Source organism: Nanorana parkeri, unplaced genomic scaffold (assembly GCF_000935625.1).
Source record: "Nanorana parkeri isolate BGI_ZX_2015 unplaced genomic scaffold, ASM93562v1 scaffold744, whole genome shotgun sequence".
NCBI classification, from domain to species: Eukaryota; Metazoa; Chordata; class Amphibia; order Anura; family Dicroglossidae; genus Nanorana; species Nanorana parkeri.
Genome location: NW_017307012.1, coordinates 775,114 through 802,003, shown reverse-complemented (window position 1 = coordinate 802,003; position 26,890 = coordinate 775,114). Strand labels below are relative to the sequence as shown.

General features: G+C 40.4%; 1 protein-coding gene across 2 annotated transcripts in view; it reads left to right on the top strand.

Annotated features, from left to right (window-relative positions):
- Nucleotides 1-26,890, top strand: part of CCDC88A (coiled-coil domain containing 88A) — a 134,396-nt gene that overhangs the window by 34,824 nt on the left and 72,682 nt on the right. For both annotated transcript variants that reach the window (XM_018564339.1, XM_018564337.1), the window contains exons 3-4: nucleotides 11,197-11,305; nucleotides 23,930-23,999. In XM_018564339.1, the coding sequence (XP_018419841.1) occupies nucleotides 11,197-11,305; nucleotides 23,930-23,999 (179 nt within the window). The remainder of the gene's footprint in view (nucleotides 1-11,196; nucleotides 11,306-23,929; nucleotides 24,000-26,890) is intronic.

Here is a 26,890-nt window from a genome sequence, read left to right as displayed (position 1 = left end):
CATTATGTGGTTAGTTTTTCACAGTGTTGTGTTTTTTGTTTTGGAAATGTTTTTGTGCTCTTTGGATATTGTGTCTGTTGAATCTCATTTGAAACTGATGTAACTTGCCATAAGTAGGTTGCTTTTAAATGTAAAATGGCTCTGGGCTATGCTTTACTGCAGTGCTGACTATTGACTGCCAGACAGATTTGCCCTATTTCACTAGGCTATTTGCCAGTGAGGCATTTAATTTCCCATCTCGTAAAAAGGATCTATTCATAGCAGACTGTGACTAGTGAGTATGGTCAGAGATACCTGGTATGTGGAGGAAACAGATTTTTTTTTTCTTTGAGATTTTCACAGTAATGATTGGTTCAAAAGCTGCAATGCAGAGCTTATGGTTCTGAATTATTTATGAACACAGGCCTGATTTACAAGTGGTGTAAGAAAACCTGCTAGCCTGCCATTCCAGCCACATGTTACAAATGTGCAAATCTTTTTGATTATTGATTGCCTTTTAATTCATATCCAGCTTTGCCCAGCGCTTTTGTTATCGCAGTGATGGCTCGTGCGATGATGGGGGCTCACACTTTGTATTAATGAGCCTCTAGCTTGTAATGCTCGGTGGGTAAAGCACTGATTCTGTCCTATGTAAATGGTATTCCCAGAAGTCATTGCTCCAAAATGATGTGGCTTAGGTTCAGTTCTCTGGGGATTTAATCATCTCTCCTACTTGTATATGTTTGGTGGCGCTTGCTTGCTTGCTTGAATAGTATACATACTGAGGGGTAACATTTATTTACCTATGGAACTAAATTAAAGTCAGTGGATAAATGATAAAGGATGAACAGAATAATTTTTACAAGCTCGTTTACACTGAGCAACACGCGGTAATGCAATGTGCAAGGCAATGCAAAGTTAGCTGCACCCCACATGTGTTTACAGTGCACTGCAATACACCTGCTTTATAGCGCACCTCAACACACAGATCCATGTAGAGCCTGGGTAACTCAACATATCTCAACGTACAAAAATGCATACATTGCACCACACTGTCTTACGGTGGGAATAGGCCCTTAGGCCAGTAATTTGTTTTATTAGGACCTTTAAAGAAAATGATTTATTACAGACATTTGTTCAGCACTAACAAGTTACAGCATTTTACATACTGCACATTTACATCTGTCTTTGCCCTCACAAAGCTTAAAATCTAAGGTTCATATCTGACAATGGAGACAGTAGTTAATTAACCTACTAAGCAAGCATAGGGAGAAAATTCAAACTCCATGCATATAGCGTCCTGGCTTGGATTCAAGACAAGGGCCCCAGTGCTGCAAGATGGAAGTGTTAAACACTAAGTCACAACTAATGTATTTAAAATGAATATAATATGATGGGGCGGGTGGTTGCAGTCATGTGAAAAAGTATCTTATCTGTAGGCACTGTTTGAATGAAGATCTAATGTTTGCTTGTTCAGATATGTTCAAAAAGTCACCAATTTTCATGGATCACCGTGGAAATTGTTGACTTTTTCAACATATTTTAACAGAGAAATGTATATCTTCATTCACACAGTGCCCATAGAAAAAGGAATTATATATTTGAACAAATGACACATAAAATTGACATGGTGTATTCATTCTCGTAATGTCAGTTACCCAAAATGCAGTTGTCATGTGGAAAACATAAGTGCACCCCCTGTCAACATTTCGATGGAGCTCACTCCATCTTTAGCAAGACTTGATAGGACTGAACTCTGTTGAAATTTTTACAATAAAATGTTGATGCTTTGACTTATGTCCACTGCAAGACCCGTGAGTGCCTCTAAAACCTACTTTGGATTTGTATGGATATTTATATTTTTGATCCTGAGTACATGAATCCTGTCTCCCCATAGATGCCCAGTAGAATAAAGCATTGTCTCAGAAGGTTACCATGGAAATGGAATTCCCAGAAATTTAATTAGTGACCTCTCTCTCTGCTTTGGGCAGTCAAGTGAAATGTGAAGTATTTGATTTTTGTTATAGTAAACTGCACAAGATTTTAGGATTATGCAGTTATGATTGTGTTTCATGGTATTAAAGACATAGGGTGTCCTCTACTCCACTTGTAACTGAGCATAATGCTTCTGTCCATGGGTGCATAGTCTTTCAATGTCAAAGAAAAACCCTGGGCAAAAATGTTCTTAACCCTTGCTGTGGGGCTACCCCTGCACTAAGGGCTAAGTGCTCGTTTTTGTCTGGGTGCAAAAAAAAAACAGTTTTATACTCACCTGATCCTCAGAGATGGCTGGCTGGCTATTAGACCAGTCCTTCCAGTCTTGCAGTGGGTAGCCCCACATCAATGGTTAAGAAAACGTTTATTGCCCAGAGTTCTTCTTTAAAGCCCAACATCAGGCAACTTTTTCAGTTTGCTTCCTGTAAGGGTTTATTGAGGTCTGTTTTCCCACAAAAGTAATGGGGGAATCTCTTCAATGGGGACATGGATTGCAGGAAAAAACTTCTGTAAATGAAGAAGGGTTGGAATCCAGTTCATTACTGTTTTGCAGCTTCCTTTCCAGGTGGTAACCAGTCGCATTATTTTTGTCCTGGTGTCTCGGGGACAGGTAGTAAGGTGAAATCTTTCTTGGCAGATGTTGCCGTCCTTAGCAGGTGACAGCCCCCCTGGGCAATACTCCTGATCTCTTTTGTACACAAGCAACAGTGCTTCACCCATCCTTACTCTATTTGCTTTCCAAGGACTCATCCCACGGTCAGGGAGCCATTATCCAGGTCTTCAATTATGACCAGAGCTTACACTCCTCTGGGGAGAAGGACCTGCATCTTCAGAGGATAATCCACCTCTTAAGTTTTAATGGTTTGTTCTCTAGACATCAGGCTTCTACAGGTCACCACGGCCCACATTTGTGTCATGTCTCCATCCGATCTTTATTTATCTTAAGTGTGGCTCCGTCCAGGGACCATGTGTGCAAGAGCACATGCTGAATCTGCTTTATCTGGCAAATCTTCTGATGACATTTGGCTTGAAAAGGGGGTTAATCGATCATTTTCTGTCCATGGTGTAAAAAAATTAAATAAAAAAGAGCCTTACATAAAAACTAAAATAAAGATTGCTAATGCAACAAAGTTTAAATCTATGAACAAACCTATACAATTCAGCTACTGTGTCATTGGTAGGGCTACATTAAATAATGTATGTTGTGGCATTCCTATGACATTTAGGTGGAATGCCATTTATTCACACAGTGCAAATAGCTCTGAAATTCCTTTCTTTTTCATTGCATGATGGTAACCAAGCAGGATGAATGAAATTTGGAAACAAGAGCCAGATGACAGACCAATAACTTGAATGGATTAACTATGAGCTGACATTTTGATTCCCTGTAGTAGTTCAGACAATATCTATAAGTGACAAACCATTTGGCATTTATTGTTGTAAATCTAGAGGACATAGTCTCGCTCTCGCCCTGGTGATGGCTTTCATACTATTCAGTGTAATTCATTAACAGTTATCTTTCTAGCATTTGAAAAAAAAATTAAAAAGTAGTATTATGAAAAAATGTTGTATTCTCATAAGTTTTTAATGGTTATTTAATTATATTATTTAGTATATTCCTCTTATTATCTAACATGACTTTATTTAGATTTTTTTTTTTTTTTACACGCATGCGGACCAAGCTGTCCAGCAAAAGTGACAGTGGCTGGGACAAACTATTACACTTAAGGGGTGCATTATCAGTTGCATCACCATATTTTTATTAACCCTTTCCAGCTGACAGGGGCAGGCCCTTTAAAAGTTTGTAATGCCTGAGGTGCTACCTGGTCTTTTTCAATCATTGGCTAGCATAGTGATCATGTGATCAAGAGCCCATCCTACCAGCTCCTGATCATAAAACGGTGATCAGGAACTGTCGGAGACAGCACGGTCACTGTGCTGGGGGAAGGGTGCAAAGTGAGTGTACTCCCAGAACAAACACGGGACACCAGCTGTATGCCATGCTGCTACATATATGCATATGGCTGAGGTTAAGGTATCAAAGAGACACCCATGCAGGGCATATGTCTCCCCCATATTCTCACCTTACCTTTGCCTTGCAGCTCCTTGCTCCTCCACAGCCGATAAGACTATACGGTACTTCCAGGTATGGAGGAGCATGTGAGCTGCTCCCCTGTGATGGTGTTGCCAACCCAGCAAATCTTAGCATGTCTGCAGAGGAGCAAGGTGCTTCACAGAGGAGCAAGGAACCTCAAGGGGACATAGATAAGGTGAGTCTAGGGAAGCCAGGAAGGTCCCTTCCTATAGACTCTGTCACCTTACCCTGAATGGGCATGGTGACAGTGTTTTTTTAACATTTAAAAGTTTGAAAAGTGTGTGAATAAAAGGTTACTGATGTTGGCACTCTTGGCTGGTAATAGTTTGTCCCATCCTCTGTTCTTGTACTGCCTGGTTTGCATACAAATGTGGACAATAATGTAAACAAAGGCAAGAGAAATAATAAGGAATTCATATACTGAATATTATGACCTATATCACAACATTTTTTTATAATAGCAATCCTTTTTAAAATATAAAATTTGGAATGTATTCCTATTTTCATAAAACAAAAACTTGCTGAATGCATACATATGCATATGGTTTAATCTTTCCAAGTAGTTTAAGAAGCACTAAGGTGCACTAAGCAGTCTCCCAATGGTCTATTATGGGTGACAGTTGCATTTGTTTGTGAGGTTTACCTCAACAACTCCTCCAGATTCCCTAGTGTCTTAACAGTTTTTAACATCAGCAAGAACCCCTTGAGGACTAAGGGCAGGTATGCCATCCATGAGTCTCATATGCTCAGATTGGTAGGAACATAATGTAACACAGTAAATTATATAGCAAAAAAAAAACCTACAAATGTAAATTATATAATATTTATTCTATAAATTGAGAGTTTTTTTAACATCAGCCTCGGGGCTCTTCATGAATTCCCTCCTACATGAACAGATGATAATGATGCACTTAATCAAAAGTAGAAACATGTATGCTTTATGTATGATTTATGCAAAGTTACATACAGTACAATTTTTAGCCTTCACATCTGACCAGTTTTTGCATTGCTGCAACTGTGGCATTTTCTGTTTTTCAGTGTGTACTTGCTCACGCTTGGCTACCCAACAAGGTCTGTAATCTGCTTCATTATCTGACTCGTCTTCTATATTTGGAGGAAATTTCAGGGGAGGAAGGCCCACTGTCAGTCTGCCATCTGCTCAGCAAGTCTAAGCAACATATTGGCATTCATTTCCTCCACAACAAGCATTTCTTTTCTGCACAAAAATGATTGCGTTGGCTTTATTTCTCTAAACCTCTGGATAGCATGAGATCTGTAGTACAGACTTAGGATCTAAGTGGAATATTTCCTTTGTGATAAATTTGTTGGCTGCCATGGCTTTCCCTCATATAAAAATATTGTGAGCAGTATTGAGCCAATATCAACGTACATCATCAATATGGCTTGAACATTTCAATGGATATGTATTGTAAGGGTTTGATAAAGGGAAGTGCTTTAGTAATAGTAGACTTATGAAGTAAATTTACCTCTTCTAAATGTTGAAGACATGCAAGGATGCATATCCTGTGCTGTGTCCCGTACCTGAAAAGCTTTTAAACTGTATCTGTGCTCAACTCCTCTACTCCAATATTGCGACTGACCCTACAGCCTGGTTAAGAATTATCCAGCTATGGCATGCAAAGAAGTGGCCATACACAGGAGCCAAGATCTTAATCCAACTTGTGTGGATGTCAGACACATGGGGACACTATAAAAGTCAGTTTGCTTTTATAGAAAGGATGCTCTACATTTTTCTAAAACAATCATGTGGTTCTGTGGCTAGTTTAAAGTTAACCTGCCCTTTTCTTACCTCCGTTATCTGTTGGTTATTTTGCTGTTATGTTGATCCACTGGCTTCAATGATTTGAGTTGCTGATCAAGAACAAACGTGCAGATCAGAAATGTTTTGAAATCTTTATATGTTTACTTGTCAGGCAACTTACCTTTTCAGGGGAGGTCTCAAACAGGGCTCAGCAGTGATGCAGGGGTCAGCAGGTATTTGCAAATGCTGAAAACTTTGTTGTAGACTACTGCTTGAAGTAGTGGAGTTTAGACTCCCAGCCCACTGGGGAGGTACGTTTTTAGAGCCTTTGCTTGCAGAAGCCAAGGTTTGTATGTTTTTTGGACAGTAGCAAAATCTCCCCGATGCGTGCACTGTATTTTTGGAGCCTATTGTGTGTAAAAATGTGCATCGCAACAGTTTGCTTCAGTGTGAATTGGACCTCAAAAACATAGATAATTACAGATGGTATAGGTCACTGTTAGACATTTTATGTCATTGTTTTCATCATTTTTTTCCCTTCTTAAGCTTCCCATACATAAGTAGAATTTTTGGTTTTGAAAAAAAAATTCAAAATGTTTGTTTAATTTTCTAATAGTTAATAGGTTTAAATCAGCAATATGCTATACAATCCAATGTAAAAATCAAACAAAATTTTGAACGACATTCTACAGATCTCTGATGGCATTATCTAATGTTCTGATGAGATTTTTTACATGAAATTTTGTTCGAAAATCTACCAGTATATGGCCAGCTTTGGGCTCCATTCACACTAGCACTCCTGTATTTAGGTTATTTAAATGAAGGAGGAATTATCTGAGAGGTATAAACAAACTTTATGCTTCCCAGATCACTTTCTTCTGCATTTAGATGTACCTGCCTTTTTGTGGGTTAAGCCGCATGTATGTGCGCTTTAGAATTTCCAATCGGATCCTGGGCACACAGAATTCTCTTTTCTCTGAGTAAACCCAGGTAAGATTGGTAGATAGATGTCACCAGAACACCAAAATCATTAGAAAAAAACAATTTATTAAACCCTGGTAAACACCCAGTTTGAATAAGAGCAATACAATCACATGCATTTATTTGCATTTAGAAATCCTATAAACACATACAAATGCATATTTTTAAATGCTAGTGTGAATGAAACCTGACGATTGTTTTTTAGCCAAGCCTTGTATGCCATGCTCTGTGTGATTGCATTACCATAAACCTCACTGACTTCTCTGAAATGATGATTTCACTTGCAGAGTGTTAATGACAGCAGCCTCCCTTTGATCTGTCATTTGGTATGTGGCTGCTTCTTTCTGTCACACGCTGCTGCTTGGTGTCTTAATACGGCTCTTGTTAGAGCTTTGATTTGCTGCTGTGTCAAAGACCAGCTCACAACCAAACAACACCACATGCTGACAAACCCAGGCAGACACTCCCTACCTTCACAATGAACAAAAACTTTACGGCCTTCTCAGAGGACCAACAGCATTTTCCTAACTAGAATCCTGTGTCTGCAGGAAGATTTTGATTTTTACACACCCCTATTATTTTAATCTTATTATAATGGATCGCCTGTTACTGTTGCTAGTCCTAGATATTCTATGCATGCCCACAGGGAATAGTTTTATTAGTGTAACAAAGCATGTCACGTTATTTAAATTCTGAAACAGAACTGCAGAGTTTGGTGTAGTTATAGTATATTATAGCCAATTTAGAATAGGAAAGGATTAGAAACGCTGTCAAGCTTTTTTTTTGTTGCCTTTGTCCTTGCCTGGTAGATTTACTCTCTGTATTTGTGCTGGTGACCATTGTCTACAAGACAGAACTTGATGTGGATCCAAAATTTTTGAATTGTCACCAGACCAAGAGGTGAGAATACATCTTCAAGTGGGGGCACTGGTTACATTGTCAGTTGTCAAAGGGAGAGTGTCCCTTTTACTGAGATTTCCTCGCTCTTCCTGTTGCGACTCTAGGACATATACAGAAGAAAAATTTCCCCAAACTGCAAAAACAGAAAACTGGCTAGGGTTGGCTGTTATCTGAAATCAAAGAGGTCAATATTGTGTCTGTATCTAAATCAACTATTTATGGAACGAATAGCTCACTACCTTTCTTCCTGCTGGCAATGTGAACTGTCTCCTCTAAACATAGAGTGCATAATCCCATTAAAAATACTGCTGTTCCCCGCAGACACCTATTATAAGGAAGCCCACCCGCCAGGCTGTTTACATCTTCAAATGCTGCAAACTAAATAAACTTAAAGCCCCATTCCAGGCAATATACAGTATGTCCCCTCTCCCACTTCCCTTTAACCAATACTGCAAGAAGTTTTGTTTTTCTAACCTGGTGAAACAAGATATACTTGCCTACGTCCCCTGTTCAGTTCCATTGCCACCACCGTTTCCAGGTGCGGGGACCATAGGTTCCCTACCACCGCATTGTACTGAAGTCACTTCTCTTCTGGATCCTGAGAGCTCCCTGCCACTGAACAGCCAATAGGAAGTGCCCACGTTACGCAGGCAATGATGTGGACGTTTGAAGAAAGGCCCTGCCAGAAGTGAACAAAAGAGAGTAGACTCAGGAGTCGCATGACTGTGGCATTTATTTTTTATATTCTAGCAATCATAGGGAGGTTATGTTTATCCCTGAGGTGGGCTAAAGTGGTCCAGTTTTAAAGCAGTAGGGACTTATCATGGCCATACCGCTGCTTTTTAAACAAACAGGCAAAACACAGAAGGTGACAAACTGAGGGAAAATACAGCCAATTCATATTTAGTTATATCTGACCCATTGTATCTACTTGTTTTAGTTATTAATTTAGTACATTCATATTGGCTTCTGCTTTGACAGCCCATATTTCAGTTTCTCTCTTACAGTAGTAGTCAGTGCACTTTGATCGACTTGTGCTTATGGCTGTAGATATATGTACAAGGTTTATTTATTAAAAATAGTGATTACCCATGACTGTTTTTCAGAAAACCTAGATAAGAAAGAAATAAGGGACCCATCTAAATGTTGCTATCCTCACGTGAGGCCATATATGTTTTTTTTACAGATTAGGGGTTGCTTGGACCCTCAAAGTTGTAATGATTCGAACACTGTGTTTCACTTCAGCAGTCGGACACAGAGGCACGGCTTCACAAAAGAAAATTACAGACTTCTAATACTCTGCCACTAATATACCTTAGTGTTTCCATATAGTTCACGGTGTATAATGGCTGAACTGATCAGCGCTGTACTTGATGTGGTTTTTGGCACAGATGTCAGTTGTGGTCATGTGAAAGAATAAACCCTTATTAACTTTATTAATACTCTTATCCTAATAGCTAGTCATGCTGTCTTTTAATATTATATGTTCCCGTATAGCACATAATGACCATACCCAGGATCTTTGTAAACTGACTGGTCTCATGATAATTTTAACTGAAGACACTAATCTTAGCCTGCCAAGAACTGTTGTTTTATATCCTTGAAATGTTTGTCCTGTAATCATGGTTAGGAACCTTGATTTGGGATTCAAGTTAAATCGGCACGTCAGCAAAGATGTGAAAAATTTTAAAACTTGAGCAGCCTATCGGAAATCCTGTTTCCTGATCTTACTCTATCAGACTGAAATCTGATTAGTTATCACGTTTGCATACAATTACTTTTTACACTCTTATTGAATATATCCATATGAAAGTCCAAAAAGCATAATCCATAGGTGTAATGTCAGTACTGTCCAAAAATATTTCCATTATGTTCAGGTCAGATCAGAAAAGATCAACGTTTCCTTTATTTTGAGTTTTATGTAATCCCTTGCTGAAAGGCATGTCAAAGTGCTTATGGAAGGGCTACAGCCTTTTGACATGTTGTTCTTCGCTGTTTAACATCACGTTTATGCCCTGAAGAGTGGAACCGTGTTACTAGAGTGGAGAGATGAAACTCGGGACCAGAAAACACGGCCTGGCCTACATAGTTATTAACTTGGTTTCAGGACCATCCTGAAGATGGGGATACTGGCAACTATAGATAGAAAGCATGACAGCCAGGTGCAGAAGATAAATATCAGAATGGAAATTGGAACCGTTCAACAGGTTGGCTGTGTCTTCCTCTCTATCAGTTTAAATACGTTTTCCACATACATGAAGAAATGTCTCTACCTTTTAGCAGAGCATTCTGAGCATCTTTGAAGTTTCCAGTCCTTGGCACTCAGCTTTCCCACCCTTTGGGTGGTCTACTGCCACACAACAGAGCCTTTACTGGAAACCAATTGGATTCTGAAGCTCGTTTCTGTCTACCAAAGAATCTGAACAGCACTGCTGGTCCCAGTTAGCCTTGGAGCTGCTTGGTAGCACTGATAAAACAGCTGATTAACAGCGATTCCATGTGTGTCAGTTCTGCAAATAAGCATCTGAAGATACAAGGGAAGAGGTTTTCCACATTGAATATATTTCATAACTGGTTTATAGATGCACTCAACAAGGACATATAGCTACCAGTAATAATTGCTTCTAGTTTGGAGGGCCTGTAAAAGTGAAAGGGCATGTAAACTCATGTGGGAAGAGCTATGTCTGCTTTTGTTGCTTATTACTCTGGTACTTCTAGTGACGAGTACATACAGCTGTCAACACTTTATTTATTGTGCTGTTGCTTTATACAGCACAATGGGAGGTGATAGTGCTATAGCAAGTAATAGTAATAAAGGAAACCAAAGCTGTAATTTCAGATTATCTTAATCTGGAATTACATACCAACACACAGTTAAACATTGAGCTTTGTATGGAAACATTAGAAAAATTACAGTTATGGTAAATTAAACCCAAAAACAAAATTGTAATATATTGCAGGTTACAAATCCTTAGTGGCTGAATTCGTTTGCTCGTTTTCAGGATTTGTTTCCTTTTTATTGTCACCTGAAGTAACACACTTCTTGTCCTAGGGTGATAACACTCACTTACTGCACTCTGGAAGAAGCAGCATTGTCACTCTAGGACAAGACGTGTGCTATTACATCAGAACATCTCCCCTATTTTTATTTCAATAACATGGGATGAGGTATTCTGTAATCTATAGAAAAGAATATCAGTCCTCCCTTTTTTCATTTTGAATCTATAGAAAAGAACTGGGAAGGCTGATAACATTCTTTTGAGATTTAAGTTTAGTGCATAGGAAGTTAAAAGCACACTTGATGTAGCTATAACCTATATCTAAGCACTGATACGCTGCAATAAACTGCATACAAGAGTTAACCCTTTGGGTGTTACAGTTTGTGCATACATGTTTACTATTGATACTTCTATCATAAAATCTTAAGTTAAAGTCTGTTTTACATTTTAAAGCTAATGTCTGCTTTTTTTTCTTTTTCTTACAGAAATCCTAAAGCTGATATTCAAAGAATATACAAAAAGATCAATAATGATGCTACCCTGAGGATACAAAATGTGTCAGTTCTGGTGAAACAAATCAAATCGTACTACCAGGTAAAATATTTGTTCTTACTTAGAAGATGGCTATAACCTTGAATTGAGGCTGTTACTTTTGTGGAGGGTTAAACATACTGTCCCCTTCAGGTCATCTGTATAAGTTCCATGTATTTTAAGAAACATTATTGTATTTAAGAAACATTATTGCAGATTCTTTACCTGCCTCCTGTTTGTAGATAAACCCGTTCACTAACTTCTCACACTGATAAGTGGGAGTTCCAAGTGCTTTTAAGTGACAAACTGCTGTGAAAAGTAGTGAACTAAGTACAAGAGCAGGACTGAGATTTCTGGGGGTGTTGTGCACCTAAGTACTGTATAGAACTCCACCTGTTTCGACTTGATTAGGAAGAAAAAGTGGATATTTCTTTTGAATTAAAATGTTCATTAAGATCTGCAGTGAATGGCACTGAGAAATTTACACCGGGATTTAATTGTTTTCTTTTTAACAATCTTCTAAGCAAAACTTAGCTTTGGGTACAAAATGATACCACAAAATGATATGGCAATCTGCTAAGAAGAGAAGTATATGTAAAACAAAACAATTCTTCCCAATCCTTAGAGCCAGTGTGGGGCACTGCAGCTGATTCATGTCAAGGTCTTTGACAAAGACCTGTAAGGCTAACTTCAGATTCATGAAGTAAGAACACTTTCTTACTTTTGAAAGGGTTTTAAGCCTTGTAACTGTAGGCAATTTTAACCACGTTTAGAGTTTGGCAAATCTGGCACGGACAGGAGTGGCATGTGCCTCTGCCTGCTGAGCTTTGGTTGCAAATTCTCTCTAATTCCTTGGGCTTCATTCACTGTGCAAGAGCCCTGGGGCCATGCTAAAAAATATGAAACGAAATTCTGACTTAGTCATAATTCTGTGCTTAAAATTCTAAGTTTCAAACTCAGAATTCTGACCTTTTAATCTTAGAATTCTGACTTTCAATCTTCAACCAAGGGCTCTTCCGTAATTCACCCCCATAGTGCTGTCTTCCTGTTCGTTCACAAAAAGCTGCTCAAAGCTGCAATAAATCCTTGCATTTTTTTCCTAGTGTTTTCATCACGTTTCAAACACTACAAGATACAGCAGTAATAGTTGGTAAAATGAGTAATAAGTAATAACCTTCAGCCTTATATGCTGGAGTAGATGTGAGTCATTGCATATTATATAGAAACAAAACAGTATGCTCCTATACCACCCCTTATCCTTATAAAAGCATCTATTCTACATCCAGCTCGAGTATAGAAATAATTTCTTGAAAAGGCTGTAATATTTGAAATTGAATACACCATTTATAGCCTGTAATAATAATTTTCATCTGGCGGTAGCCTGTGTTTAGAGATATTGGCTGGATCATAAACATTTTGTAATTAACCTCCTTGGCGGTATTCCCGAGTGTGGCTCGGGGTTAATTTTCAGTATCATAAGCGGTAACCCCGAGCCACACTCGGGATTACAGCGTAGCGTCTCTTACCTTGTCCACTATCCCCGCTGTGTCCTCCGGCTGATGCCGGCATCCGTCTTCCAGGTTCCGTCCCTTTCGAGCGTCCGCATCGCAGGGGGTGGAACCAGCGGGAATTTTTAAAGTAAAAAAAAAAAACGAAAAAAAGATGGAACGAAAAAGGAAAAAAAATATTAATAATCAGACCACCATTGAGGTTAATTTATCTTAATTTTTCCCTTTTTTTTCTTCTTTTTCCAGTTCTGGAAGCCAGCATTTCCAGTAAGAATCAAGGGATTTTTAAAAAAACCATAATTATCTTTATGAAGAGAGTTCCCTTTTTTTTGGACCCAATTGTTGCAAAACAGAGATAAAAGGATATAAACCGATACATGTCTGTTTTACATCCGCCTGCCCATAGACCGAACATGGGTCCGTAAAACTCTGGGGAAAAAACAGAACTGACACGAAAGTGACATCCATTCCGTTCTGCTCCAATTCAGCAGGGGATGTTAACACATCCCCTGCTGATTGGAATGGACACCGCCCATGTGAAAGGGGCCTTACAACAACACAGGCAGAAGTAAAAGCAGTAGATATATGCAAAAAGTGTAAAAAAATAATAAAATCGCTTTAAAAGAGGTTAATACTTACCTGTGTCTTCCCCGTGCGCTCCCGTCCGAAAATGTGCAAATTCTCTGGCGGCCGCAAAGCATCATGGGGCAGGCGCATGCGCAGTCCAGATTTTCGGCCAGTAGACGAGGAGAGACACAAGGTAGGTATATGGACGCATGCACCTGCCTGCAGACACCGTGGGACAGAAAGTGCCAGCAAGGACAGAGGAGACGGCGCTGGATCAGAGACCTGCAGCAGCGCTGGAGAGAAGGCTGAAAACGACAGGAAAGACGAAGATCGGATTAAGAAACATCATTTAAGGTAAGTACTTTACTTAACATTGGGGGAGGGACACATTTTTTTGAGGTTAATGTCCCTTTAAGTAGGGGAATGGTACAGCCTCTGTCAGCTTTTATTGTCTGTTTCCTTGTTGCAGATTTTCCCTCACTTCCTGTCTAGTGAAATTATGTCCCCAGAAATTGAGGGAAGATCTCAATAATGGAGCCCCAGATAGCAGTAAAACCTTACAGGTGTATTAAGGTTTTCCCATTCTATGTAAAGCTTTAAAGCTGGCACTTTTGTTTATTATTAATGAGGCCATTTAGTGCCATGAGTGGATGTAAACATTAGCAGGATAGAGATTCTGGTGTTCCTTATGAAGAGAGATGTAGGTCTGTCTATGAAAGCCCTATACATTTTGAAGTTTATTATTATTACTACAGGTATTTATATAGCGCCGACAATTTACGCAGCACTTTACAAAGTTGCACATTCACATCAGTCCCTACCCTCGAGGAGCTTACAATCTAAGGTCTCCTCCAGGACACTTGTCTAGTGTAAAAATCCCAACCATCAAAGAAGAGTTATGATGAAGAGTCATGATTATGCTGTTGCTGCTGCCTTTGTGGACTCAAAGCACAGTGCTTGTTGGTGACTGCAGAGCTTGTCATCAGGCACTTCCTGTAATAAAATCTAATCTGCAACTGCTGTATACATGAAACCAGCCATTTTCCTGTATAAAAGTTGTGTGTTGACACCACCACAATGAGTATCCCTGTTGTGGTATTGGACACATTTCTGCTGCGCACAGCAGTGTGAAGGGTCATTAGCTGTGGATACTGATTAAAGGGGAAGTCAGACTTTGCTTTGTTTTTAAACAACACAAAAGTCACAGAACTACCATGAGGCAACATATGTTTTTAACTACATGATGCTAAAAGAACATCTAAACTTTATTACGGCTCGTTCACACTATAAGCAGTGACTAGCATTATTCAGCAGCTGAACAACATCAGTCACCACTAGGGCACATAACAAATAATTGTGTTCTATGTGTCCCATTAATACCACAATGTAAGTGTGATGTGCAATGTGGTGCTACAGTCTGCATTTATTCGCTGCACACTATGTTGCACCGCAGGTACTCGCATCGCAGCGCACACTGTGCTGCTGTGCAAAGACCTGAATGGATTGTACACTTTGCACACTGAATAAAGTTTAAAAAAAAGTAAACTGTGTGATGCACTTGTAGCACTCACCACCGAGGGAGTCGCCAGAAAAACCCGGGTCATCAATTGTTGTCTAGTGGTTTTGGTCTTCAGCTGCCCCATTCGCTTTTAACTGCCCACAAAGCTGATCTCCAAGCCAGAAGTATAATGCTGAAAAACTTTTACTAACATCTTTTACCCTGGGGAGAGAGAATATAGGGATCCTAGACATCCAGGGTAGTACAGACATAGACTCCAGACTCACCAGTCCCTTCTAGCAATTCAATGTAGATCCATTCGTAGTACAGCAAATAGGAATTTGAGTAGTAGATGAACAGGGATGAGCACAGATCCTCAGCAGGAGAGACACCAAACTTGCTCCTGAGGTCCACTTTGTTCTCCGCACGTCCAGCAGCCATCAGCTTCCCTGGTTCTCCTCCTCTGACAACAGCACAGGCCTCCTCCAATGCTTGAGGCCTAACAAAACACTTCCCGTGCTCCAGCATCCCAACCCCCAGGCCTAGTCTGGGGGGTGGCTGGACATGACCCCAACCTGGACTAATCCAGGTTGGGATTATGTGGGAGGGCAGCAGGCATAGTGGCATGGCCATTCTGTTGCGCAATGTTTGCAGTGTGCCTGCCCAACCCCTTTCTAGCTAGAGCATCCCAGGTTACTAAGAGCCAGGGCGGGGAGATGTGTAAGGGCCATACACTTCTCCCTGCCCAGCTCTTGGCAACCTGGGGCACTCTGGCCAGCTTCCCGTTCAGCTCCTAGCAACCATTGTAATCGCTTATTGCCAGCAGCTGAGCTGGAGCCAGACCTGGGCACACAAACCCCCCCCCCTCCACCGCTTAGTGTGCTCCACCAGCAAACCCCCACCCCCCTAATGTAACGAAGTGTGTCCTGTGCCTATATATTATGTGCTAAAAGGTTCCTAGCCCTGAAAGTAAAAAAGGATGTATTTGTAACAAGGATAACATTTCCTGGACCGTGGCATCCAGATCATTTTTATCCCTTAGTTTATGGTCAGCAATTCCTAAAGAGAACACTTTGCTAGCAACTGAATTATATAAAAGGTAAAGTGGCCATGTATTTTTGCCTTCTCTAAATGGAAAAGAAAAAGCCCTGGGTATGTTATCCCTCAGCTTGATACTAGAACAATGAACTCATCAGTTATCTGCACGCCCATTTGAAATAGACCACTGGCCTTGCACAGTAATTGACCTGCCTCAGCATTTTCTGCATACTTCACATGCTGTGCAGGATTGTATTCTTCAGGAAGCTTTCTGAGCAACAGTAGCTGACTAAGGTTTAATCTACTCTGAGAGAGGGATGAGTTTTCCTATTCCTCTTCTTTAGTGAGGACAGATGAATCCTTTTTGTATTGGGAAGTATTACTTGAGTGTCTCTCTGGAGCAGACAAATCTGATGTCTTTATGTAGACCTTTTACACCATCTGAAATAAGTTTGCTGCAATGGGGGTTCTGACTCAATTTTTTTTTTCCTGTGCATTAAAGCTCATGTTCTGCATGCAGGGCACCTATGTGTACTCTCCTCGGCAATAGTTTTCTGGGACCTTCCTGTTGCGTAACATTTGGCCTCTACCATCCTAACATAAAACAATACTGTAATGTGTGCCTTACTGTAATCCATGGTTGTTTCCCTTCTCTTTGCTGCTCTTCCTTTTTAAATCTGTATCTGTTCTCATGCTGGGCAGAACTTCTGTTTTGCAGCAGACTGCCTTGTCTCAGGAATCGATACATGGTGTCTGTCTATAGGTTTGTAACCTGAGCCAGCACTACAGGAAGAGGCCCTGAGCTGAAAAGGGAAGTTCTCCCCAAGCATGAGAAGACATGAGGATTTAAAAGGAAGAGCAGCAAAGAGAAGGGAAACTACCATGGATTACAGTAAGGCACACATTACAGTATTGGTTTATGTTAAAAAAGGGTTTAATGTCACTTAATGCCCCCTTGTAGTTCTCAGTACTATGGGGTAACATAATGATGCAGCCAGTGGTCTTTACTATTGGCCCAAACAGTGCAGCTGCCATGCCCACAGCGGCATAAACTGCACCAGACCTCTGGATATGTAGTCCATGCCTCGCTGCTCCCTGCTCACCATTATACTACACAAAGGAGAAGAATGGGATTGGATTGGTCATGTGACCACTACATTACATTTCTTAAAAAAAGGTATTTAGCTAGATAGTTAAGATAACTAAAGAGTGCACTTTGTGCAGGGGTAGGGGACTGAGAGAAACAATTATTTTGATGCTGGAAGTCCTGCTTTAAGGGCTATTGGTTGGTTTAATCCTATAAATTAGGATGTTTGGAGGATATGGTTGGTAAAGGTCTGCTTTAATTACTAACAAACGCTGCAAGACAGTGATATAGCACTAACAATATGCATCCTGCAGCAGCTCTTACCTACGTCTTTTTTGTCATTAATTTTGTTGTGTGACTTTGAGGTGGACACTATATTAGTGGAAATGCAAGCTATCACTGGGCAGAAAGCGTAGTTCCCAACCACACTACTATTAGCCTTAGCGACCAAATTGATGACGTGGTAGTCAGAGTGACAATCACAAATGGTGCCATGTGAGAATAGCATTTAGAAGAGTAGTCACTAGCACTCCAAGGCAGCAAAAATAATCAGCTAGAATGTATTTACATAACGTCACATATGTATACAATTGACGTTTCAGAGCACGCAGGGTACTTTCACCAGGATAACAGTGATGTCACAATGCTATCCTGTCTCAAAACGTTGATTGCATATGTATGTGATGTCATGTGTTTGTATCCAGTGATGGGCAAAGTCACTAAAGGCCCCCCGGTGCTACTACCAAAGTACAAACATTTTGTTCATTTTGAATAAGTATCTTTTCATCTGCCCTAAGCGTGAGCAGTGCCCACGTCTTTGTAATAGCAAAAAGGTGGCCCAGCGGACTCACATCTAATATAATTGAGCTTATTTTGCTTTTAAATGAGGATTCTTTTGCTGCTGCACAGTATGTACAAATAGTATATCCACAGCTGGAACCATGTACAGGTAGCAGATATCTCACAGACTGGGGTGATGAGATTGCTGCACATGATTTTCCAAGTCCACGCTCTTTTGTCATTCTAAAGAGATCTTACACTCTTGTTAGATTATTAATTTGTTTCCCTTTATAAGAATGCAACAGAAGGAGTGAAATTACACAGTGGCGGGGTTATAACTGGGCGCTCTGAGGGAGATCTTGCTGGTGGAATTCCTGAGATGTATTGAAAACCAATGAATGATTTCGACCCACCAGACTCTACTCATAGCTACAATTTCAGTTAATGGTGGACTAATGCATGCTGTATATAATTTAATTCATCCTTGTACCAATAGGGGTTGTTTAACTCCTGAAGTAACTTGATCTGCTGACGCTGTCAATGGCAATAGTTAGTCTCTTCACAATCCATTTGCTTTCCAGTAAAATATATGTAAACTTGGGCTACATTTTATATCTGTGCATTGGTAGTTATCCTGGTCTTGGTGTTTGTTGCAGAGACAGAACCCACAGCAGGTGCTTATCCATGAAATAATTTTAAGCCGACTCAACAGATTTGTAGCGTGTTTTCTTCCAGTGTATTTCAGGTCTTTGTCAGGTATTAAGAGGTCGGTACTACAAGTTCCAGTAACCAGTTTCCCTTTCCAATCCAAAACTTTGCACTTAGAGACTTTTTTCTGTAGCGCTCACAAACCAAATTGAACCCTTTGTCATTGGAGCTTTAATTTGGTTACAAGTACTTTTTATATATTCATAATTATTTTTTCTTTCTTTGTAATCATCCATGTAGCAAATGCCAAACTCTATCATAATATTTTCAAAATTTGGCAGCTACAGCTAATACATGTTTGGCATCTTGTGCTTAACCGTCTCTGATTTTGTCCAAAAGAAAAAACTTGTCTTATCAGCAATAAGGTGAAGTACCTTATAGATAAAACTGTGTCCATGTTAAACTAGTTTGCCAAAATAGCACAAAAAAAAATCTTACCGTTTAATTTGTGGATTTTGTTTTGTAATGTCAGTGCGTGTTGCGATGGAAAGCCAAGTAATTTTTTGTGTACAGATAGATTCCCTGTGGTGAGTTAAGTTTAAAAATGGCCTCAACCAGCTGTATTGCACTTCCAGTATCAGAAATATATAACCAGCAATTCTAATATCCAATAACGTACAAGCTACCGATAAGGTAGCTTGCCAACAGCAATAAAACGCTTCAAATAAAAATACATCCTGGCTTGTTAAAGGAGAACTATGAGACGAGTGATTTCCACTCACCTCATAGTTCTAAGCCGACCTGTGACAATGAGACTGTCACAGGTCGGCTCAGTAGATCAGGAGGTGAGGGAACACATACCGGGTTCCCTCACCTCTCGATCCTGTCACGGCTCTCTGCCATGACAGGGGGAGGGGCTGGATTCCCCTCTCCCCGCTCCAATCTGCCAGCGCTGACTGGCGGAACGGACGGGGGAGGGGGCGGGTACAGCTGGCTCTGCCTCTAGGTAGGCAGAGCCAGCTGTCACTCACGCAGCTGGGCGGATCCCGTCATCTACGTCGGGATCCGCTCCAGGTGCGGCGTCTCAGTATACCGCGAGCTGTAGCTCGCGGTATACTGAGCTTAGGGCAACGGGAGGACGCTAGTTTGTGTCCTCCCGTTACCCTAAGGAGAACTATTGGGGAAAAACACTGACCCCATAGTTCTCCTTTAAACTCTAACTAACAATACTTATAACTTGCAAAGTTGCTGCCACACAGTGTCTCTCCCCAGAATAATATGCTCCTGGCTTCTGCCGGATTTTGGGAGTGTTTGAGAGACTGAGAGAGACACCTGTGAAGTCACATGCCTACTCTATCAAGAACAATTACTGGTCACAGCAATCATACAGTGCAAATTCATATACCCAAAATATTCTCACAGGCACAAGAAGGTGTCTTTTATAATGGGGGGGTGCGAGATCATCTGCTGTGCCCGTACAGACAGTACGGAAACTTGCTGAATCAAGATCCACAGGCAGTGTCAAGAGTAGAATCCAATGTAGTTCATGCCAACCTGGCACATTATAACTGATGATTTCTGTCCTATCTTGTGGGGTGAAAATACCTTTCTCCAGAGTTTTCTAACTCTGCATGGGATAGAACATCATTTAGCTAACAATATGGTAAGGCTCGGAGTGGGAACCACAGCCTGAACTAACAACAATCAGGCGGGAGAAGCAGGGCAACGTACTAAATACACCACACTTCAATATTTAACAGGTTGCTGTGGCAGCATGAGATCTATGCCCTTGTTTTGGAAAATACACCACAAACTAGGATGTGAATTTACACCTCCTGCTAATTACAGGTTTAATGGGGATAGCTTGTGGATCAAAACACCCATGTGAAAAAAGGCCATGATAGAAGCAGCTATCCCATGACTCATGTGCCACATACTAGTTCTGGTATGCAACTTAAGGTGCCCATACACTGCTCGATTCTCGTACGAGAATCGCGGGAAATCCCGCGATCGTACGAGAATCGAGCAGTGTGAACGGAGACGTGCGACCGTTTCTACTGTACGGTCGCACGTCTTCCGTCGAACCAGCATGTTCGAAAACCAGCCAGGAATCGTACGATTCTCGGCTGGTTAGAACGGTGCTCGGAAGACAAATGCCGAACGGGCCGGTGTGCGCACGCGCACACTGCCGTTCAGCATTGCGGTCATCGGAAGCCCGCCCCTCAGGGGGGCGGGCTTGCGATGATCGAGAGTGCGATCTGCCTGTCCAAGATAGGCAGATCGTACGTTTTTTTAATCCCTGTACAACCATCGCAAGACTAAGGTCTTGCGATGGTTGTAGAGTGTATGGCCACCTTAACGAATGGTGGCTTCTGTCAGAGCCTACTCACACAGGTGCTGTGCTTTAATTTAATCAGTGTCCTTGCATCAGCTGTTCTCACTGATGATACAGCTACAAACATGATCTGTTGGGAGGGTTTGAGGTTGGGTGTTGAATAGGATTAGTACCAGTAGAGTCATTTTTGTGCGTTAGCCAGTTCACTCTCCCATAAGCTATGAACAGGCTGCTGTTCTGCGGTTAAAGGCTAATATTACAATTCTTCTGCCAATTATGTGTCTCTTCCTCCACTTATCCCAAAGCCAAGCGTTGTGATATCATATGATTCTAAAGAGGAAGAGGAGGCTCAGACGGCAACATCAATCACAACACTGTCATCTGCCTCTTCCTAAGTGAACATGCAATGGTCTATTAATGGTACAAACCTCCTAACCTGTCCTTCCATGCTGGATTCTACAAGAATACTACTATTGTTCCCTTAACTTGAATAAATCCATCTGTGTTCTGGAGACATCTGGTTTGCTAAGATATGGCTTTTTTGTGGTGTGCCATTAATTCTGCTATAGAAAAATCTGACATTCCATGGAAGTCACTATAAAATACACGCACACTATGGGCTGGGTACAGAATGTGAAAGGAAGTTTTATTTAACTGCTTTTGTTTTGTAATTTTATTTATTTGCTTGGATGTTGCCCTTTGTGTTATTAAAGTGGAAGTAAACTTGTAAAAATCAAAAACGTCAATCTACAGAAGAGACTGTGTAAGTCTCTTCTGCCTAAAGGCTTCTTGCTACCATTCAGCAAGTTTTTCTTTTTGTGTACACCGATCCAGCATGCTGAGATGAAGTAACTCCTGTATGCATGCCCAGCAGTTACATTATTGGAGCCCAGCCAATCACAGGGCCAAAGACTCAAAACCTGAAAGAAGATTGGGACAAAGATGTGATTATATTTCACAGGGCTGCATACAGTACACAGAACCATGGGTGAGAGTGCTAAGTACTTAGCCACCAGCCTGACCACTCAGCCACTTGGCTACCAGTAACTTCTGTCAATAGCCAAATGATTGCAATAACTTCTGTCAATAGCAAAATGCTTTCATGTACACAACATTCATGTTTCTACAGTTCCTATGGCAAAATTAAAGGAAACTTGTAAGGATAGAAATGCCGATGCCATCTGAGTTTTTAAACCAGTAATCTCCAGGGCCATCATTATCTGTACTTCACTGAGTCATCACCAATTGGCAAAAATGCAGTCAATGAATTCAAGGCTCTTGACATGCATGTTCGTTCCAGTACAGTGGCTCACTAGTAAAGCAAGAAAAAGAATGACTACTGGCAAGCGTACTTAGAGCGAGGTCCAGGCAAAGCCCTCCTCTGTCCTCAATAGAAAAAATATTGCTGTGTGCTTGACTTGCAAAAAAGGACTGAAAGATGAGAATCGGCGCAATATGGATTGGGGATCTCCCATCACTCCAGCACAGCCTCGCGATGTAGGGAGCCAGTCAGAGACGCCAATGGTGCTTGTTGCCACTGGTCTCAGTTTTTGCCATGTATTCTAATGTAGTGTACACTTGAGGGTATTTAATGAATGGTGAGGAATATTTTAATGTAGGTTGAGCCCTGTATTATTCCATCCAAAATGGGGAAATTTGTTTTTGTCTGGAGTTGCCCTTTAACCATTTCCAAATGGGCACAATGGATATATCGGCAGCCTCCTTGGACAGGATAGCTAATGAAAGATAAGTGAATTGAAGACCACAAATCACATCTTTCTCTGGAAATCACACATTTGTAACATGTGCATGCAGATTAGTGTAATATGGAGAGGATCACATAGTTCATGAATTCAGGCATCAGGAATCGGGTACTGCATTATTGTCCACAGATCTGCCAGATGGTAGTAATGAATACTTGTTAGTTGGTGTTGTGCTTTAATAAGATTTGTTAGAAAGGCCTTTAATGACACCAATAATCACGTGACAACTTGTGGACTATGTTAATTCGTGAAATAGTTGTATTTGACCTTTTATAATTACAGGTATGTATTAAAGTCTGGCTTCTAATTACTGCCCCAACAAACGCATGCACACAATCCCCGCACTTTTCTTTAATCAAATTATTGCAAACGAAAATCGAACAGTTGATGGTACACCACCGATTTCCGTTTTTCATTTTGTGATAGAGTTGGAAAACTTTTCTCTGACTGAACGAATCAGTCGGGTTTTCGTTCATCAAAAATCTCAGCAAGAACACAGCACATGCGCAAAAGACAAAAGAAAATTATTTCCGTCGTACCTCAAAAATTGGCTGGTTAGTATGGATAACAAACAATTTCCTAAATCAACATTTGACTATGCTTGATGGAGAAGTCTAGGTATAAACGAATGAGGGTTCGTGCCAGAAACTAAACATTTTGAATGAAAATTGTACAATGTATGACCACCTTTGCTATGGGGGACAGCTGTTAAGGGCTCATTAATATCATGTGCGTTGAGCTGCATTGATAATTGATCAATGCAGGCTAAATGCAAGGACACATAGGGAAAAATTGTTGCAACACGCTGCGGTGCATAACGTTGCATTCATTTTTTGTTGTTATTGTAATGAAGTTTAAAAAAGAGAGACTGTAAACAGTGTGATTGTAACAATGTATTACACCGCCCCTACACAATGCAGATGTTATACAGAGCATAATGTGCATGCGTGTTGTGAATGACCCGTTAACGTGAGTATTGCAAAATTAAGCTTTTTTTTTGGTTTGTTTTTTCTTTATCTGAGCTATTCATATTTATTTATTTTACAGTTCTGCATTAACTGTTTACATCTTTTGTCTTTAGTTTACACTTTTGTTAGTATGATGGATTTGCAAATAGAGATAGAGAGGGGAGGAGTAAGCCTCAAAATGCAACATATGATTGTGTTTACTCATATTGTTTCCTTATTCTGGCTGCCACTGGAGATTTGCAATAAAGTTCAAAGTGGCAAACCCATGTTTTAAGGGCATGCTGAGGCTGGCATGACACTTATTTCTTACTGGAGCATTTCTAAATGCAGCTTTGCCATAAGGACATTACATGTTTTGGAAGTATATACTTTTATTGGGTTATTTATATTTCATAGTGAGATATTTGCTAAACATTGTGATTTAACTTCCTAAGCATTGACGTATTTGTTAAACATTGTCAGTGATATTTCTTCTTCTTTTTTTTTTCTTTACAGGAATCTTTACAGCAGTTGGTTATGATGTCTTTGCCGAATGTTTTAACTATTGGCAAAAATCCATTTTCTGGTGAGTATTGAGTAATAATTCTAGTGAAGTGAACAACCACAATAGGTTTGTGTCTGAACATGTATATTGTTCACTCAGCTCTATCTTCAAAGGGCTATCCAGGTTATCAAAGTGTGCCTGTACACGATCCAATCTTTTGAACTAATTCAAGTATCAGTTGTGCTGGCTGGATTTTGTAAGGCCCCTTTCACATGGGCCCCTACACATCCCCTGCTGATCAGAATGGATGAAGGAAAAATCTGAAGTTACCAGACCCATCTTGGTTTATAGGGAGTTGGATTTAAATGGACATTTGTCCATTTACATCAAATTAAGCCCGATCCGCCTCAATCAGGTTCGCCAGAACGGAATCCTGATCCATTTTGTTTTTCCGGACCTGGCCGGAGTTGGGGGTAATTGGATGTAAATGAAAGCACATCTGTTTAGATCAGGCTGCCCATAGAATAACATCGGGCTTCTGATCAGATCCACCTCAAAAACTAACAGGCGGACCAAATCGGAATGCTCCTGTGAAAGGGGCCTTAGGGTTTTCTTGGTGGAAATAAGAGCTTATACATGTCTGTAGCTCTGGTTAATTGTGTTCTTCCTGCACAAGCAAGTGCCAATTATTCTATTTAATCTTTAAAAAAAAAAGCTTGTGCATAATGTTCAACCATTAGCTGGGTTTTCCCTGCCAGTGGTCTGATGCCTATTATTCTTGGTGAGATGTCTGTCTGTCTGGGCCTAGTCATGGTCCAGGGGACCAGTATGTTAGCTTATCTGCCACTTTCCAGTATATCAAGTGGCAGTTTGCCAAACTAGTTATGAAAAATGTATCTAAAAAAAGAGTCAACGTGATTGAGACAAGTTGATAAACCTTTTGTTAAAGGAGAACTATGGGGTCACTAAAAAAAAATGTCACTAAAAAAATAAATAAAAGTGTGACAGTCTCATTGTCACAGGTCGGCTAGAACTATGAGGTGAGTGGAAATCACTCATCTCATAGTTCTCCTTTTTAGGTTTCAAGCTTAAAGGAGATTTATAGTCTTTTCAAAGCTTTTGTGAGTTGTCTGATCTGGCAGAAGCTGAGACATTTGTATATCCTGGCAAACGTATGTGGATTCTGCTCACATGGGACATTAGGAGGATGAATAATTTACAAACTAATGTACATTTTCAGTACATAATATGGTTTAAAATTCATGATATATTGTGTGTGTGTGTGTGTGTGTGTATGTATGTATGTATGTACACACCCCTCCCTTTTTTTTATCCTCTTGTGTGTTCACAATGGAATGAACATGCTTTTTCTAATAGACAGTTAGACAATAGACACATACAAGTAAGGAAAGTGGGAAACCACACATTTGTTGGATGTCTTAATTCCAAAAATGAAACTTCTGCATGGTCCACTGGTACAGTCTAAGGGGGACAGTTTACAAAAAGGTATTATCTGGTACATTATGGTGCTTGTCAGGTTTGGGTAGAGTACAGATTTGCTTTATTTATTTATAGAGAATATAAACTGAAAGTATCCAGACACCCCTTCCAATGAGTGGAACTGACTACTTAATCCACATCCATTGCTGACACAGGAGTACACGTAAAAGTAGTCTTTCATGTAGGAAACATGGTGGATGTCATTGCTGAGCAATGTTTCTCAAAATGCTAGTTGCTTGGCTGTAAGGCTGATCTGCTTGCTTCAATACCTTCATTCTCTGTTCTGGGATGTGTATTGTGGTAGAAATGTCTGACTTTTTTTCTGTCTGAACTGCATGTTTAAGGCTAATGGGGCAGTGTAACAGCCAGGTAGCTAGTATTCTCTGAGAGAGGACAGTGATGGCGGGTCCTGGATTTTCCTAATGATGGCTTACTTTTAAGCCCACAGCCTTGCAAGGATATTTGCCAGTAGAATGTGCCATACTGAAGACCTTACTAACTTTAATTTGGCATCATCATGAGATGCCACCTTTCCAGCAAGAGAGTTTGTCATCTTTCTGCCCTGCTAGTGCACTTTGGACACTATAATTTCAGTGATTGTGAAGTGCAGCTATTAGGAGATGCATAAATGTCACATGTTTTCAGCTGTGTTTTGAAACACTTGCTGGCAAGTTTCAAGGCAGCAACAGTAGTGCAGGATGTAATAATCAGGCGCTAAGCAAGATGTGCTACCATGTGTGAGCAATTGAACAGAAGTTTAAGGACCATGTCATGTAACCAGGTCTTAAAGTCCAATATGTCCATCTGCACTCCTTGCAGCGTCTCCGGCCAAAATCACAATAATGGTGCTTGTAGTGATACTCACGGATGGCGCTGTGCACATCAAATAGCAAATGAATAGGAATCACCAGCACTCAGTAAAAGATTTCAAATGATAAAGTCCATTTAATCGAACAGATTGTCATACATGTTGCAATACCGTTACATTGTTGCCCTGATGAAGGGTCCCTATGCGGCCCTGAAACATCGGTTAGAATTATTGCAACATGTATGACAATCTGTCCGATTAAATGGACTTTATCATTTGTAATCTTTTACTGTGCTGGTGATTCCTATTCATTTGATGTAACCAGGTCTGTCGCCTGTGGCAGGTTCCTCCATGTAACTTTACAATGTGAAATGTCAAGCAAAGGATGAAGTTATGTAAACATTGCCTTGGAGCAGTGAAACACATTTATGGAATGATAAAACCTGTTTCACCTTTTGTCATCTGGCTTTGGCATGTACCAAGATAATGTTTCCTGCATGTGAAGGTGAAGGAACATTAATATGGTAAGCGTTCAAACATGGGTTCATAAATTAAATTGAATAGAAATCTCGACAATTCCATCCTGCTCACTTTGTTACAAAATCTACGACTGCACAGATTTAGTTTGCTCAGATGGAATTGGAAGAATTGGACAGGGGCCTGA